General features: G+C 45.5%; 1 protein-coding gene across 1 annotated transcript in view; it reads right to left on the bottom strand.

Annotated features, from left to right (window-relative positions):
- Positions 1-10,480, bottom strand: part of WNT3A (Wnt family member 3A) — a 99,170-nt gene extending 88,690 nt beyond the window's left edge. The window contains exon 1 of the mRNA XM_058811455.1: positions 10,410-10,480. Within this exon, the coding sequence (XP_058667438.1) occupies positions 10,410-10,480 (71 nt within the window). The remainder of the gene's footprint in view (positions 1-10,409) is intronic.
- Positions 10,481-16,978: the final 6,498 nt, after the last annotated feature.

Raw genomic sequence — 16,978 nt, 5'->3', positions numbered from 1 at the left:
TCTCTACAAATGCAAAGCTCCCTCTGGGCAGCAGCAGCAGCACCCAGATGGGAAGGGGGCTGTGAATATGCAGGTGACAAACCAGGAAGAGGGACAAACAGCACCTTTGTGATGCAGAACAGCCTCCCCTGGCTCCCAGGCTGCCTTTAAAGCCGTGCCCTATGTTAGGAGCTGAGAACAAGGCAGTTAATGCATCAGCTCTCCTTCCTCCCCTCGGCTTTTGGGAGCTCCTGGAGAATTTGGAGTGAACTGATGGATTTTTAGAGGGTGTGCTAAGCCAACAGGAGTTAAATCCTGTCCTTTTTAAAGGGACAAAAGGGAAAAGAGAATGGGTGGCACAGGATGGATGGAAACAGCTGGCATGGACATTTTCATGAGTGGTTTTTCTGCAAGACCAACCCCAGACCTGATCCAGCAAAGCTTTGATGGATTCCCCATGGGAAGACTCCTGCCTGGGTGCTCCTTCAGTTCCAGGGTTAAACCCCACTGAACCATCCAGGCTCTGTCTCTGGGTGGTGACAGCAAAGCAGAGATGGGTTCAGAGAGACCTTTTGGAATGGGGACACTCCTGCTGCAGCCCTGGCTGGGCACGGGGAGGAGACCTGTGTGCTCTGCCATTGAAGTGCTTCTAAAGACCAGTGCTTCTGCCCTGCCATTAAAGCCCCTTCCTGTCACAGAATCACAGAATCCCCAGAACGACCAGGTTGGAAGAGACCTTCAAGGCCATCGAGTCCAACCCAGCCCCAACAGCTCAACCGAACCCTGGCACCCAGTGCCACATCCAGGCTTTGTTAAACACACCCAGGGATGGGGACTGCACCACCTCCCCGGGCAGCCATTCCACAACTTTATCACCCTTTCTGTAAAAACTTTTTCCTGCTATCCAACCTGTATTTCCCTTGGTGCAGCTTGAGGCTGTTTTCCCCATATTCCAGTGGGTTTAACCCCAGTTTAAACTGTCTGGGCAGAAATCACAGAGCTCCACACCACCAGAACAACGTGGGTGCCTCTTCAGAGCCTTCTCCTTCCCATCCACCATCTCCAGACCTCCCTCATCCTCCTCCTCTTTTTGCAGCCACACTGTTCATCCCCACAGGGACTTCTTTAGGAACCAGCATGACTCCAGCACTGCTCTGGGAAGGGAATTTCCCTGTGGATGGGGTGGGACCTTTCCACCCCTGCTGTAGGACGAGGCTGTCACCCCCAGGTGTGCTGCTCCCAGGGGCTCATCCTGGTTCAGAGCTTGCAGGATTCCCCTGGTGCTGGGTGCTGTCATTAGCCCAACAAAGCCCTTTGAAATGCAGCTGGGCCCTTTGAATCAGCACTTGAGGAATCCAGAGCAAGGGCACAGCCCAGGGACAGCCCCTGCTCATCCCAGTGGGATTTTCCTGCCCTCCCATGTGGCATTCACATTCTCTGGAAAAATCCCTTTGCAGCCAGGATTTTTCTCCTGGGAAGTTGAGAAGCCTCAGAGAAAAAGGAAAATAATTCTTATCTCATTTGCTTCTCCTGTGTTGTGCTCCTTTGGAATGTGTTTGGAGAGTGTTTACCCACAGGTGATTGTTCCATTGGATTCTGCTGTGAGTTGTTTTCACTCTTTGCCCAATCAGGGCCAAGCTGTGTCAGAACTCTGGAGAGTCACGAGTTTTCATTATTATCTTTTTAGCATTGAGTATCTTTTCTGTATTCTTTAGTATAGTTTATTATAGTATTATAGTATTATAGCATATTAGAGTATTAAATATATAGCATATTATAGTAGTATATATATATAATATAGTATATATAAACATATATTATATATATAATATATCTTTATATATATAATATATATAACATTTTATATGTATTATATTTCTATATGATAAATAGTATTATAGTATAGTATTCTTTAATATAATATAGCTATATACTATGGTATATAGCTATATTATATAGCTATATATAACTATGGTATATAACTATATAATATAGCTATATATAACTATGGTATATAGCTATATTATATAGCTATATATTATATATACAATGCTATATATACTATGGTATAGTATATATAGCATTGTGTATAGTATATTATATGTACTATATATACTATATTATATATAGTATATAATATATATACTATATTATATATTGTATATTATATATACTAGTATACTGTATACTAATATATATAGTATATTATATATACTGTAATATATAGCATATTATAGTATTTTATATATCATATATATATAAAATAATATATATTCTATATATTTATAATATGTATATAATATATATATTATATTTTATATATATACATACATAGATAGTATTATAGTTTTCCATTCTTTAATATAATATAGCATCATAAAATAATAAATGAGCCTTCTGAGAACATGGAGTCAGATCCATCATTCCTCCCTGCCATGGGGCACCCCACAAATACAACACTCCTGTGCATGCAAAGGAAAAACATCTGCTCCTCATGAGGTCTGAGGTGGAATAATCCCCTCCTCCTGTGCCCATGCTGAGCACCAGTGTTGCAGGGATTGATGCAGGGCCTGCAGGAGCAGCATTGTTGCTGCATGGCTGGAGCTGGGTAGGAGGGAATTAGGATGGAAGCAGGAAAGGGATCCTGCAGGGTTGGGATGGAGACACCAGGGAGTCAGCCTGACTTCCCCTGCTGCAATCAGCAAGCCTTGATTCTCAGAATCAATCAGAAATCCTTGATTTCCCTCTCTAGGAGACACCAGAGTAAAAATCAAGGCTCCTCCAGCCTTAATCTTTTAGAAGGAATGGTCAAAAAGTCTTTTTTTGGCCAACAGAAATTAGTATGATTCCCATCCCTCAGCTCCAGCTACCCTGCTTGAAGATGTCTCCACTCACTGCAGGACCAGATGACCTTTAACAGTTCCCTCCAACCCAAACTATTCCAAACACTCAAAACCTTTCCATAGAGAACTCTCAGAGGTGTTCAAATGTCTGCAAAGGACAGGTTCCACTTCCAGGGTTACCTGGAAATATCTGGGGAGAAAAAGGATTCACTTTTCTTTATCTGAGTTAGGAAAGGCTTTTTATTGGATGCAATTCCTTCAGCCAATGCTTTGAATATTGAGTTGCTGGTTTTCAGGTTAATTTCTCTAATAAAGTCCTCTTAAAATGGAAAGGAAAAATCAATTAATACGTAGCAGAACAACACAATTTGATAAAATGAGTCTGAAAGCTGAGCAGATGAGGGATTTGGGATTTTCTATAGCACACACTGGGCTCTCTGGGGAAATCCCAGCCCTCCCCATGTTCCAAACAGGGACTTCTTGCTAAAACTTTACAAAACTTTCAGTTCCTGCTGAGAAAAAACCTCCTGGTGTGATCCTGGTTCAGTTATTAATCTCAACAGAACTGGACCATGCCAGGAAGAACACAAACACCACCAGAATTCGTTTCTTCAGTCTCACCAGAAAAATGGAGATGGGAAATTATTTCCCTTTCCATTTGCACACAGCATGGACAAGAACTGGTTTTTACCACTCAAATCTGCACAGAAATATCCCTGGACCCTTTTCCTTGTACCCCACTGGTGCTTGGGTGCAAAGCACCCATCCCAAATCCCAACTGGTGTCTGAGAGGGGCCTAAACCATCACTCTGTGATTAATCTCTGCCTGGAGAAACAGGGCTGGCTGAGATCCTGCTGTCATGGCGATAATACAGGTACAAAATGCAACTCCAAGGTTTGGCACAGAGATGGATGCAGAGCAATTGCACTGCTCCACTTGTTGGAATCCAAAATGCAGGGAGCTCTCAGAACTTTGGGCCTGGCAGGCAAAGCTTAGAATGAAACCCAGGATTTGATCTGAGACCTTGGAAAAGGCTCCCAAACTGAGGTGCTAGAAGTGAGAATGTGGAGTTATAGTTAAAAGCAGAGACACTTTCAGCTAAGTAGAAGAAAGTTTAGAGACATGTTAAACTAAGTAGAAGAAAGTTTAGAGTTTTAGAGTTTAAGATACAGAAAAAAATAAATGTAGTTACAAAGGTAACAAGAAGTTTTTGTAGGTTTGTATGTCATGACATGAGTGGCTAAGAAAGCTTACACTGTAGCGTGGGTACATAAGATGAAATATTTAAAGATTGGATCAAAAGAAGAAATATCCTTGTTGGCAGTGGTTTATTGGTCAATAACTCCTTAAAAAGTCTTTAACTAAGGGTTTTGTGACCTTCTGAACCACGCAGTGAAGGTGTGAGCTGAGCTCAACCTTCCTGCCTATGTAGAAGACAAGAAAAATAAATAATTTTTTTTTTCCATCATCAAAACCAACTGAGAGGTCCTGTACCTAACTCAGCCCAAATGACCACATACCCTGATGGATTTTAACATCTCCCCACGACCTGCTGCAGCAGGGGAGGAGACACAGGTGAATTCCAGCACCTCACCCCAGCCAATGGAGCAGAGGAGTGGGAAGATGCAATTCACACCTGGGAGCCCCAGAGATGGCAGCAGGAGCTGGGCTGGCCCTCAGGTGACCTCCCAGGGATGATCACCCCAAGGCAAGCAGGGCTGGGTTGGTTCTGCAGACCAGGATTGGGTTTCTCTCACTTTAAAACAGGAGCTGTTGACCTTCCTTGAGGGGGACAAACCCCAGAAAAGAACAGAGAGCACCAGGAAGGAGCTCATCCCTGCCCTGCTGCTGCTGTGAGGATGCCACAGTGTGGTGGTTCCAGGTGTGGGTTTCTCTGGGTCTGGACTGAAGGCACTTGAGATGTTATTTCATGTTCACACTCAGGTGTTTATTGTTTCTTATCAGTAAAACAGTCTCACTGCTGAGAGTTCAGCAGCTTTTCATGAGAAGGCACAAAATGGCCAACAATCTCTTGTTCCAAGGCCTTTTCAGACTAAACTATCCCATTAAGTATCAAGCTGCGCCAAGGGAGATACAGGCTAGAATTACAGAGGAAGTTTTTCACAGAAAGAGTGGTCAAACACTGGAATCATCTACCCAGGGAGGTGGTGGAGTCACCATCCCTCGACGTGTTTAAAAAAAGACTGGATGTGGCACTTGGTGCCATGATCTAGTTGAGGTGTTAGAACACGGGTTGGACTCAATGATCTTAAAGGTCTCTTCCAGCCTAGAAATTCTGTGATTCTGTGATTAAGAACTGACACCTGGATTATTTTCCCTTTTAACCCAATAACTGATCCCACAGAGCTGCAATGGGGACTTTTCTGCCCAATTACAAAATGCCACCCAAACCCATGGAGAAGGAGGAAGAAGCAGCATGAAGAAGAAACCCAGGATGACCCCCTGTGCCCTCCATCTTGCTGCCATCCACAACACACTAAAAACCCCAAACCCTCAATTTCTCACCAAGTGACTGCTCTCTACACTGCTCTCTATAATCTGTTGCACACTTTGGTGGATTCTGGTCTATCTTGGAGTCTGGGAAACTTTCTCCATGGATGAGGGTCAGAGTCAGTGCTGCCCTGGGGGTCAGGGCAGCCCAGAGCAGACACAGAAATATTCCCAGTGCCCTGGGTTTGCACACCACAGAGCAGGGACAGGCTCAGGAGCTGCACTGAGCATTGCTGGATGATGTCCCTGCTGTTGGCCGGGCCCCCTCGACCTCACAACTCCCGAATTGCAAAAAAAACCACAGAGGAAAGAGCTGCTGGATCCCTCTCCCCAGCCCTCAGAAAGGGGATCCTGCAGCACATCACATCCTGCAGGGATGAGGAAATCCGTGGGTGTGCTGAGGAATGAGAGCAAAGCCACAGCAGGGAAATGTCTGCACACACATCCCCGTCCTCTTGTTCCACTGGAACTCCTCTTCCCATCCCTCTCCAGGCACAGAATTTAACCCCACACATCCCCAAGCTGCCTCACACCCAGCAGAAATGATGCCAGTTACTTTTTCCTACACCAAAGGGCTCTCCCTGTACTTCCAGCTCAGCCCAGAGAGCCTTTTTGTCTTTTTTTTTCTGCTTTCTTTTAAGCTAGTGCTGTTCATTTTTTGATTTGTTAAAAAAAAATTAATAATTAAAAAAAAGAGATTGGAATGAGTGAAGGAAGGTTGAGGGAATTCTGAAGCAAAATTCTGGGATGACCTCCCCCAGGAGCAGCATCCTGGGCTGCAGGAGGATAAAATTCCCAGCATGGAAGCTCTGTGTTAATTTTTATGGATTTTTTTTCCCCCCCTTCTGAATAATTTCTGCCCACTGGCTGTGTTCAGGCCAAGTCAGGCCACTTAGCACAGATTGATAAATAAAATAAATAAAATTAAAGGGTTTTAGCCCCCCAATTCCATGTGGAGTCAGTCAAGCCAGTGCAAACCAACAGGAAAAAGTTTAAATTCTGCTCATGCTGCTCCTGTGACTCCCCCCAGGACAGGGAACAGGTTACATTTAATCCTCCCTCACCCAGGAATTTTGCTTCAAAATTCCCTCAACCTTCCTTCCCCCATCGCAATCTCTTTTTTTGAATATTCTCTCTCTTTTTTTTTTTTTTTTTAACAGACCAAAAAATGAACAGCACTAACTTAAAAAAAAAAAAAAAAGCAGCAAAACCCGAAAATCATCTGATTTTTGCAGTTAATCTGGCCCCTGGGTGTGGGAGAGCCTGTTGCTGCTCTAGGTTGAGCGGCTCAGTGCTGCACTGCTCTGGGGAAGGTCCTGTGGGGTTCCCGAGGCACAAAAAACCCCAAAACATCAATCCCAACAGCAACCAACCCCTCTCCTTGGATTATTGTTAAACCATTATTTCCAAAGCTTCTTTTATCCCAGTTTATAAATGAATTATTTGCTGATTTTTTGATTTTTTAAGGAACTCACAGAGCCTCCCCTCCCACCCCCAGTATCATCAGGGAGGGATCTTTTCCTTTTTTCTCCACTGAGCTTTTCCCAAAAGCTCCCAGGAATGTGGGAATCTGCTGGGTCTGGCTCCAACAGGTGCCCTGTGCCGTGCTGGGAGCAGCAAATTGAGCAGCTCAGCCTAAAAATGAGTTCTGAGAGGGCAGACAGAGCTTACAACACCTGATCCCCATGAGAAATTTACATTTTGGGGCAACAATTTAGCAAAACTCGCAGGAAAATATAATTTCTCAGCCATTGCTTTTTGCAGAGATTTTCTCCAAGTGTAAATATCCACAGGATGAGCTGAAGCTTTAACTAGATTTAGTGGGGAGAGTGGCACAATTTGGGGCTGGTAAATGACAGATTTTCTGCTCTAAACATCCAAAATCACTGTGAGCTGATAGAAGGGAGATGCTTGGGGTGGGATGTGACCAGACTTAAAAATTCCTGATTCTCTCTTCCAAAAAATAAAAAAGAGGAAAACAACAACAACAACAACAACAAAACAGAAGGAGGAGCGGGACACAATGAAATGAAATGAAAATCAAATCAAGCAGCAGGGTGGATTTTGGTGAATTTGGGACCTGGCCTGGCAGAGAAGGAATTTGGGATGTGCATCCTGGGCCACCTTGCAGACCCCAAACCTCACATCCCCAGGGCTCATATCTCACTTGGGGATGAATAAAGAGGGAAAGGTTGGGGATAAATGAAGAGGGAAAGGTTGGGACTAAAAGAGGGAAAGGTTGGGGATGAATAAAGAGGGAAAGGTTGGAGATGAATAAAGAGGGAAAGGTTGGGGATAAATGAAGAGGGAAAGGTTGGGGATGAATAAAGAGGGAAAGGTTGGGGATGAATAAAGAGGGAAAGGTTGGGGATAAATGAAGAGGGAAATGTTGGGGATGAATAAAGAGGGAAAGGTTTGGGGATAAATGAAGAGGGAAAGGTTTGGAGATGAATAAAGAGGGAAAGGTTGGGGATAAATGAAGAGGGAAAGGTTGGGGATGAATAAAGAGGGAAAGGTTGGGGATGAATAAAGAGGGAAAGGTTTGGGGATGAATAAAGAGGGAAAGGTTGGGGATGAATAAAGAGGGAAAGGTTTGGGGATAAATGAAGAGGGAAAGGTTTGGAGATGAATAAAGAGGGAAAGGTTTGGGGATAAATGAAGAGGGAAAGGTTGGGGATGAATAAAGAGGGAAAGGTTGGGGATGAATAAAGAGGGAAAGGTTGGGGATGAATGAAGAGGGAAAGGTTGGGGATAAATGAAGAGGGAAAGGTTTGGGGATGAATAAAGAGGGAAATGTTGGGGATAAATGAAGAGGGAAAGGTTGGGGATGAATAAAGAGGGAAAGGTTGGAGATGAATAAAGAGGGAAAGGTTTGGGATAAATGAAGAGGGAAAGGTTGGGGATGAATAAAGAGGGAAAGGTTGGGGATGAATAAAGAGGGAAAGGTTGGGGATGAATAAAGAGGGAAAGGTTGGGGATAAATGAAGAGGGAAAGGTTTGGGGATGAATAAAGAGGGAAATGTTGGGGATAAATGAAGAGGGAAAGGTTGGGGATGAATAAAGAGGGAAAGGTTGGGGATGAATGAAGAGGGAAAGGTTGGGGATAAATGAAGAGGGAAAGGTTTGGGGATGAATAAAGAGGGAAATGTTGGGGATAAATGAAGAGGGAAAGGTTGGGGATGAATAAAGAGGGAAATGTTGGGGATAAATGAAGAGGGAAAGGTTGGGGATAAATGAAGAGGGAAAGGTTTGGGGATGAATAAAGAGGGAAAGGTTGGGGATGAATGAAGAGGGAAAGGTTTGGGAGGGCGAGGGGAATTTGGGCAGCCAATGCAGCAGCTCCGGGCCTCTCCCGCGACTCCCCCAGCCCAATCCAGCCCCGCTTTGCATTTCCATGGCCCGAGGGGGGTTTGGCCTTGCGAAAGAACCGTCTGAGAGCACCGGGGAGGTTCGGGGGGGAGAAGCCACCCCGGAGCCCGCGGTGTCACCGGGGAAAAGCCACAGAGCCCGCGGTGTCACCGCTGCTGTCGCACCTGGGGATGCCCCGCTCGGGTGGCACCTCCTGCCCCATGCCCGCAGCATTTTCCCATCTTTTACCGATTTCCCGCAGCTCCGTGGACCGAGGGGACACGGGGGACACAGGGGGACAAGGGGGGCCGGGACCGCCGGGTGACAAGCGAATATTTATGTCGGTATTAGAGGAATGCGTTTCCTTCTCCAATCAGGAATGCGAGCAGAGTTTCTAATTATAAGTTAGATGGTGGCTGGCAATAAAAGATTGCTTTTTAATGACTCCCGTCCAGGTGCTCTCTCTCTCCTCTCGCTCTGCCTGTCTTCCCAAGCGCACATTTGCATTTTATTGCTGCTTTTTTTTTTCCCTCTTTTTTTTTTTTTCTTTTCTTTTTTTTTTCCTCCCATCCCAACGAATTCCCTGCTTTCAGACATACCTGAAATAGTTGCAGAGGCTGCTGCCTTCACCACCCTCTCACCTCTGCACCGCCGGACAAGGGGGGGACCGCGCATCCCGCACCCGCGGACGGGGGGGAGCACGGGTTAATTAATTAAAAAATCAATTAAAAAATTAATAACAGCACGGGGATGACTTTTTGGTTGTTGTTTTTTAAGGGGGGTGTTTGGGAGCCCCCCGGCTGAGCCCGCGGAGCCTCCCTGCGTTAGGGCTTCCCCGAGCGAGCGCAATTAGCTGCGCGGGTAATTAGAGCCGATCGTGCGCCTACATGCCTTGCCCAGCACCATTTGCTTTTCGTGGGGGAGCGAGCGAGATTTTTCTCTTAAAGGCGTAGGGTGCAGAGCGAGGGGAAAAAGGAGGAAAAGCGGCGAAACCCCCCCAAAAAACGAGGTGCGCATCCCCGCGCTGCGGGCGCGCGGGTTTTGCGCGGATTCTGCGCGGATTTTGCGCCGATTTTGTCTCCCCCAGCCCCGACTTTGCTGCGCCTTCCCTCAGCCCGGCTTGTGCAGCTTCACCTCCTTTTTCTTCCCCTTCCCCACCCCTATTTTTCTTTTTTTTTTTTTTTTTTTAATTTTCCCCTCAATATTCCTTAACGCGAAAGGAGGGGGGGGGCAAATAAAAGCAAATAAAAGCAAATAAAAGCAAATAAAAGGCACCCAAAAGTTTTGCCGCTTTCCCCCCTCTCCTTCCACCTGACTAGCTCGAAATCACCTTGAAATGCTCATGTCAACTTCTATCATTATCTCTTTAATTCAGGCAGCGCCTTTTGTTCTTCACAGGAGAGGATCAAAGCGCTCAGAGAGGGGAAAAAAAAAATAAAAACTTTCCGATCGCTCCCTCTCGCTCTCTCTCTTTTACAGTAGGAGAAGGAGAGATCAGGTATAACCCAGTCAAAATAAACAAAGTGAATGCATAAATAAAAGAGGTGAAATGCAGGTTCTAAGAACTTGCTGGCGCTGGAACAATCCCACCTCTTTAGCTGAGTGGCAACGAAAGGAGAATTTCAAGTCATCTTTAAGCGCAGGGGTTGCAGAGAAAGCAGAGGAGGGGAAAAAAATAAATGAAAATGAGCGAAAAAAAAAAAAAAAGAAGAAGAATAAAAACTTACCACCAGATTGGGTAACTTGACAGAGCCTGACTCAACCCACAAAGAAACAGGAAATATCCAAAAGAGGCCATTGATGAAAAGTTGTCTTTCTTTTTTTTTTTTTTTTTTGTTAACCAGAGTTGCCAAAAATCTTCCTTTCTTCTGAGGCAGGATGATTATTTTAATAATAATAATAGTAATGCACAATAATTTAAACCAAGGAAAAAAAAAAAAAAAAAAGTCAAATGAAGTGAACTCAATCCGACCAGGTAAATCCTCTCTTGCTTCCTTCTACTACTCTCAAGGAAAAAAAAAAAATCTCCGAGAGGTTAAAAAACTCTTCTCTCAGCCAAGACACTGAAGGCAAATATTAAAAAAAAAAAAAAAAAAAAAAAAAGAAGAAGAAGAAAAAAAAAAAGTTTGAAGTAGCTCTCTTAAAAAGGACCCAATCAGCACTTATTGCCAAAGGGAGAATTCTGATGCTTTGGCTTGTTCTGTCAATCAGGAGCGTGAAGTCAGGAATGAGCTAATTGCGAGGAGATAGTGTTTTAATACTCATTAGGGGGCACGTTGGCCCACAAGCCAAGGGATAAAATGTAGTTTTAAAAAGGGGAAGGAAGATTTAGGGGGTTTAAATAGACAGGGGGGACCCCTGTGGATTTGGGTAGCTATAACAACCTGCCCGGATTTCACTCCCTGGGTCGAAGCTACTAAAATGCAAAAAAAAAAAAAAAAAAAAAAAAAAAAAAAGTGTGAAAGGTTGTTGTTTTTTTTTTTTTTTCTCTTCTTCTTCTTTTAAAAATTAGTATTTTCTCAATTTTCTCCTTCTTGCCATTCTGTCTTCTTCTTCTTCTCAAAGCTCCATTTCCTCACGGGGACCGTTGGGATGTATTTGAAGTAAAACTTTCTAGAAACTTTCGCTTGGTCTCTTTTTTTGGGGGGGCTTTTTTTGCTCCTTTTTTCAAGGGGAAAAAAAAAACCAAAAAAAGAGGATTTCCACCCAGGCACGCAGCCCCTTCCCCAGCAGTCCAAGCAGCCGCAGATCCAAGAGCTCCACTGAAGACATCTGCTAAAAAATCGACTTTTCCCATGCAAATCTCCAAAGGGCTCCTTCAGCTCATCCCAATTTCCAGGAATCCCAACCCCGGACATTTGGGAAGGCGCCGCTGCAACGACTTCATCCACCAGATCCACCCCACAGGGCACCAGTAATTGAGCTCTTTTTTAATTTCTCTCTCGCCACATTGTCCCAATTTCTCTTTTTTCAGCGCCGGTGGTGGGGGGTGATTTTTGCATTTCTGCCGTACCCAAAAATTCGGATTTTTTTTTTTTTTTTCCATGGGGGCAGAAAGTACAAAAAAAAAACAAAAAAAAAAAAAAAAAGAGGGGAATGGGGGGGGGGGGAAATCATTATTAATATTATTATAAAGATGTAGCTCCTGGATTCCCGGTCCGTGGTGGGATTTGCTGCTGCTCTGGAACATATTGGTTAAAGCTGGCTGGGGCTGGGAGCAAGTGTCACCCACAGCTGACAGGCGTCCCCTTCCCCTGGCTCATTTGAAAGGGGCTGGAGAGGCGAAAAGAGGGGATGGAGGCATTGCCTGGGCGAGGAGAGATGTCTCCCGATCCTCTTTTCCATGGTTATATATATATATTTATATTTAAATTTTTTTTTTGTGGTTGTATTGCTTGCCGCCCGTTTTTGGTTTTTTTTTCCCTGCGTTTTATCACTTATTTTGTTATTCTTTTAAAAGGATTCAGCGAGCTGGAGGAGATTCTATTATTTATTTATTTAATTTATTTATTTCTTTATTACTATTTATTTATTAAAATAAATATTTTAATTTATTTATTTTATCCGCGAATCAGAAAAACCTCTGTGGCTCGCAGGGAACAAAGCGAGGCACAATTTTTAATGACTTTGTTGGGGGAAGCCTCGCAAAACCCCGCATTAACTCAAATCAAAATGCGCTTTCATCCTCATTAAGAGCCGCATTTATATTTTCCCTGAGTAGGGAATATTTCTATTTACACACACAGGGCTTTTACATGCATATATATTTATAAAGATATGTTTGTGTGGAGCTAGATGGGAGAGATAGATTCATTCTAGTGAAATTATACTAGAAACGCAGTTCATTCGGGGATATTTAAATCGCCGGGAATTTTGGCAGGGGTCGGGCCCTGATTATTTTCTTTTCGGCTTGGATGACAAGCGATTGCAAATGCGAGCTCTGGCAAAGCGCTCCGAGATTTTAATCGCGGAGCGGAGCCGATCCCAGCGCCTTCCAGAGGGGGGAACGGATGCTCTGCGAGGCTCCTCTCGCCAGCAAATCCCCGCCGTGTCGATGCTGCAATTATAGCCAGGGTATTAAATTTAAATCCACCCTCCTCCTTGGGCAGCTCCCCCGAACCCCCCAAGGGGGTTGGAGGAGGGAATTTTATTGCATAAGGTGGGATTGAGGGAAAAGGAGGAGGAGTGGTGGTGTGTGTGTGTGTGTGTGTGTGTGTGAAAAATCATCTTAAGGACTTTCCCTGTGTATTAGAGAAAATCCCATCCAATTATAGCATTACTGGAAAGAACCAAACACTGCGACTTTCAAAGGAGGGGATTTCTCCGCCTTTTCAAGTGGAATTGCTCACGCTGCAGACTGGAACACACACACACACACTCACACACAGCCAAAGGGCAGGACGCACGGACAGACGGACGGACGGGGCAGGACACACATCCCTCCCGGCTAATCTGCCCCTCCTTTTGTTCCTGCAAACATCTCCGCAAGGCTCTGCCCCTCCCTGCAGGAAGCAGCTTTACCTGCAGGTACAAATTCAGCCACTCTCCCTTTTCTTTGCTTCCCCCCCTCTCCTGGCTCTGCAGCTGCCGCTGGCTTGGGGAGGAGGAGGATGGAGATAATCCACTTTGTCAGGGGCGGACAGACACACAGACACGGCCCGGGATGGGCTGCCTTGCCTCTCTCTGACGCCAGCAGCTTCTCATGACGCTGATCCCAAGGTTTGGGCTGGCTGAGGGTTATTCCCAGCCCCAGGAATTAGATATCTGTCAGCAGAGTCACTTCTGGATCTCCAAGGGCCGGGTTTTGCATTAGAATCTAAAAAAAAAAAAAAAAAAAAAAAAAAAAAAAAAAAAAAAAAAAAATGCTACCAAGCCTTAGGGATACAGGGCAGCCTCAGGGAGGTGACGCCAAAGCTGCAGTGTTTTCTCCCAAAGGCTGATTTAGGGCCAGGCTGGTCCCTTTTTCCTAAATACCTGCACATCATTCAGACACGTGTTGGGATGGGCAGGACCTTTGGCTTCTTCTCTCTTGGATCTGCTCATCAATATCTGGGGAGTTTTTTGAGGGGAGAAATTGCCCAGAGGATCTGGGAAATTGTGAGCACTGTGGCTTGCTCTGACACCAGCAGCTTTTAGTGGTGCTGATCCCAAAGTTTGGGCTGGCTGAGGGTTATTCCCAGCCCCAGGAATGCTCCTGGGCATTGGATATCTATCAGCAGAGTTACTTCTCAACCTCCAAGGGTCGGGTTTTGCATTAGAATCTCTAAAAAAATTGCCAGGGGCCTTAGGGATGCAGGGAAGGTGGCACTGCTGGAGTTTGGCCGCCCAAAGCCTCAGAGTTTTCTCCCAAGGCATGATTTAAGGCCAAGTTGGTCCCTTTTCCCCAAATATTTGGGAATATATATCAGACACACGTTGGGATGGGCAGGACGTTTGACTTCTCTCCTGGACCTGCTCATCAATGTTGGGGAGTTTTAAGAGGAGAAATTGCCCAGAGAAGCTGTGACTGCCCCTGGAAGTGTCCAAGGCCAGGTTGGACGGGGCTTGGAGCACCCTGGGATGGGATGGGATGGGATTGAAGGTCCCTTCCAACCCAACCCATTCCAGGATTCTGTAACCCCACAAGAACCTGCTGCAGGAGCAGGAGCAGGAACTGGACAACTCCAATGACCCAGCTGGGACAGGGAAAAGGGGATGGGAGGACACATGGGGCTGGAATGTGGAGGCAGTGCTGCTTCTGTCCTGCTGACTCACCCTGGCAGCTCCAGGGGCTGCCTGAGCCTGTCAGGAGAGCCGGATTTGGGGACATGAGTGATGCCCAGAGCGGGCACCACCACAGGCAGCAGCTGCTCCCACGACAGGCTCCTCCAGGCTGTTCCCATCCCACAGGAAGAGATGAGGGAGCTCTGCAGCAATCCAGACTGGTCACAATTCCCAAATAACCCCTGAGTCACTGCTCCTGCTCTCCCTGTCCCTGTGCCCCCCATGGCAGAGGCTGCAGGATGGGAGGATCACCCTCATGAAGACCCCGCCAGAACAAACTCCTTGTGGGGGTGAAGGTTTTGTTTCATTTTAGTGGAGGACACCAGTGATTCATCCCTTCCCTCCTTCCCATCTGAATTCCCACTGGTAAATTCTGATTTTGCTGCTTCTGCAAATTTCAGCTGGGCTGAAATTTCAAAAATTTCAGTTTTCTGGCTGGTGGTTCACCTTCCCAACTCACAATTTACCTCCTCTGTGCTCCTCTCATTGCCCTCTGCTCTCCAGGGATGGTGCAGCCACCCTGGCAGTGGGAAGATGGCACAGCCTGGTGTTCCTGCTGTGCCCAGAGGCACAAACTGGATCATGAGGAGCCCTGGGAGCACCAGGAAATGCCCACGAGGCAACTCTGCAACCCTCCCTCCCTAAAAGCAGCCCTGCTGTGTAACCCTCAGAGCACGTGGGAGACACAGATATCAAAAGAAGAAGAAAAAATTATATTTATAAATATATTATAAAAAATATAAATAGAAATATAAGCATATTTTATATAATAATTATATATAATATTATATAAATACATTATATTATAATATAAAATTATATTTATAAATATATAAATATATACAATATAAAATATATAAAATATACATTATATTTTTATATGTTTATATTTTATATATAATATATTATAATATATTATTTTAAATTATATATACAAATGTATATTATATATTTAAAATACTATATAATATATATATTTATATAAAAATATATATATTTTTATATATTATAGAAAAAAGTCTTCCTTCCTTCCTTCCTTCCTTCCTTCCTTCCTTCCTTCCTTCCTTCCTTCCTTCCTTCCTTCCTTCCTTCCTTCCTTCCTTCCTTCCTTCCTTCCTTCCTTCCTTCCTTCCTTCCTTCCTTCCTTCCTTCCTTCCTTCCTTCCTTCCGACACTTCCTTCCTTCCTTCCGACACTTCCTTCCTTCCTTCCGACACTTCCTTCCTTCCTTCCGACACTTCCTTCCTTCCGACACTTCCTTCCTTCCGACACTTCCTTCCTTCCTTCCTTCCTTCCTTCCTTCCTTCCTTCCTTCCTTCCTTCCTTCCTTCCTTCCTTCCTTCCTTCCTTCCTTCCTTCCTTCCTTCCTTCCTTCCTTCCTTCCTTCCTTCCTTCCTTCCTTCCTTCCTTCCTTCCTTCCTTCCTTCCTTCCTTCCTTCCTTCCTTCCTTCCTTCCTTCCTTCCTTCCTTCCTTCCTTCCTTCCTTCCTTCCTTCCTTCCTTCCTTCCTTCCTTCCTTCCTTCCTTCCTTCCTTCCTTCCTTCCTTCCTTCCTTCCTTCCTTCCTTCCTTCCTTCCTTCCTTCCTTCCTTCCTTCCTTCCTTCCTTCCTTCCTTCCTTCCTTCCTTCCCTTATTTATTTATTTAATTATTTATTAAAAATATATACCAAAACTTTATTTTCTTATTTTCATGAGATTATCCACATGCTAGGTTTCTGGATTCCTGTCTGCTGGAGTGAAGCAGGCCAGAGTTTGTCGTGGCCCGGTTGACTTGTGCCGTTTTTATTGTCTCACTTTTAACATCCCTAAAGACTGAGATCCACCTCAGCCGTGTCACTGCCACAACAGCACAAAAAGTGACAATTTGGTCACCATGGTGGGGCAGGAGATGGCACACAGGGCTGGGGAGGTGGCTCTGGGCAGCCCTGGTGACAATGAGGAGGGTTTGGAGCTCAGTCCCTGTCCCCTCACCAAGGCAGGCCCAGCCGCTCTGGCTGTGGCTCTCCATGCTGGAGAGGAGTTTTTCCCCCAGATAATTCCACCTTTCCTTCCTCCTTGGTTCCCCTCAGGTTCAAGGGTGACCTGAGCAGCTCATCCAGCCCATGGAGGTGGGGTGGGCTCCTCCTGGAGCTCATTCCTGTCCTTGGGATCTGGAGATGCCTGAGATGCCCACAGGCCCCGAGGTGGAGGCACTGATAGCACTGAGCAGATCAGGGCAAATTGGGCTGTGCTTCTCAGCTCTGCAGGCTTCAAAGAGATGTCCTCAGCTCACCAGAGTGGGACAGCAGGTAGGAGATGGGGACACAGGGCTGGGGAGGTGGCTCTGGGCAGCCCTGGTGACAATGAGGTGGGTTTGGAGCTCAATCCCTGTCCCCTCACCAAGGCAGGCCCAGCTGCTCTGGCTGTGGCTGTGCCCACCAGAGGAGGTTGCTCCCATGCTGGAGAGGAGATTTTTCCAGAAAGAATTCCACCTTTCTTTCCTCCTCGATTGCCCCTGAGCTCAGGGCTGACCTGAGAAGCTCATGGAGCCCTTGG

The sequence above is a fragment of the Ammospiza caudacuta genome, chromosome 1 (assembly GCF_027887145.1).
Source record: "Ammospiza caudacuta isolate bAmmCau1 chromosome 1, bAmmCau1.pri, whole genome shotgun sequence".
In the NCBI taxonomy this organism is placed as follows: Eukaryota; Metazoa; Chordata; class Aves; order Passeriformes; family Passerellidae; genus Ammospiza; species Ammospiza caudacuta.
The sequence above is the reverse complement of the archived record's forward strand: the minus strand, read 5'-3'. Positions and strand labels throughout refer to the sequence as shown.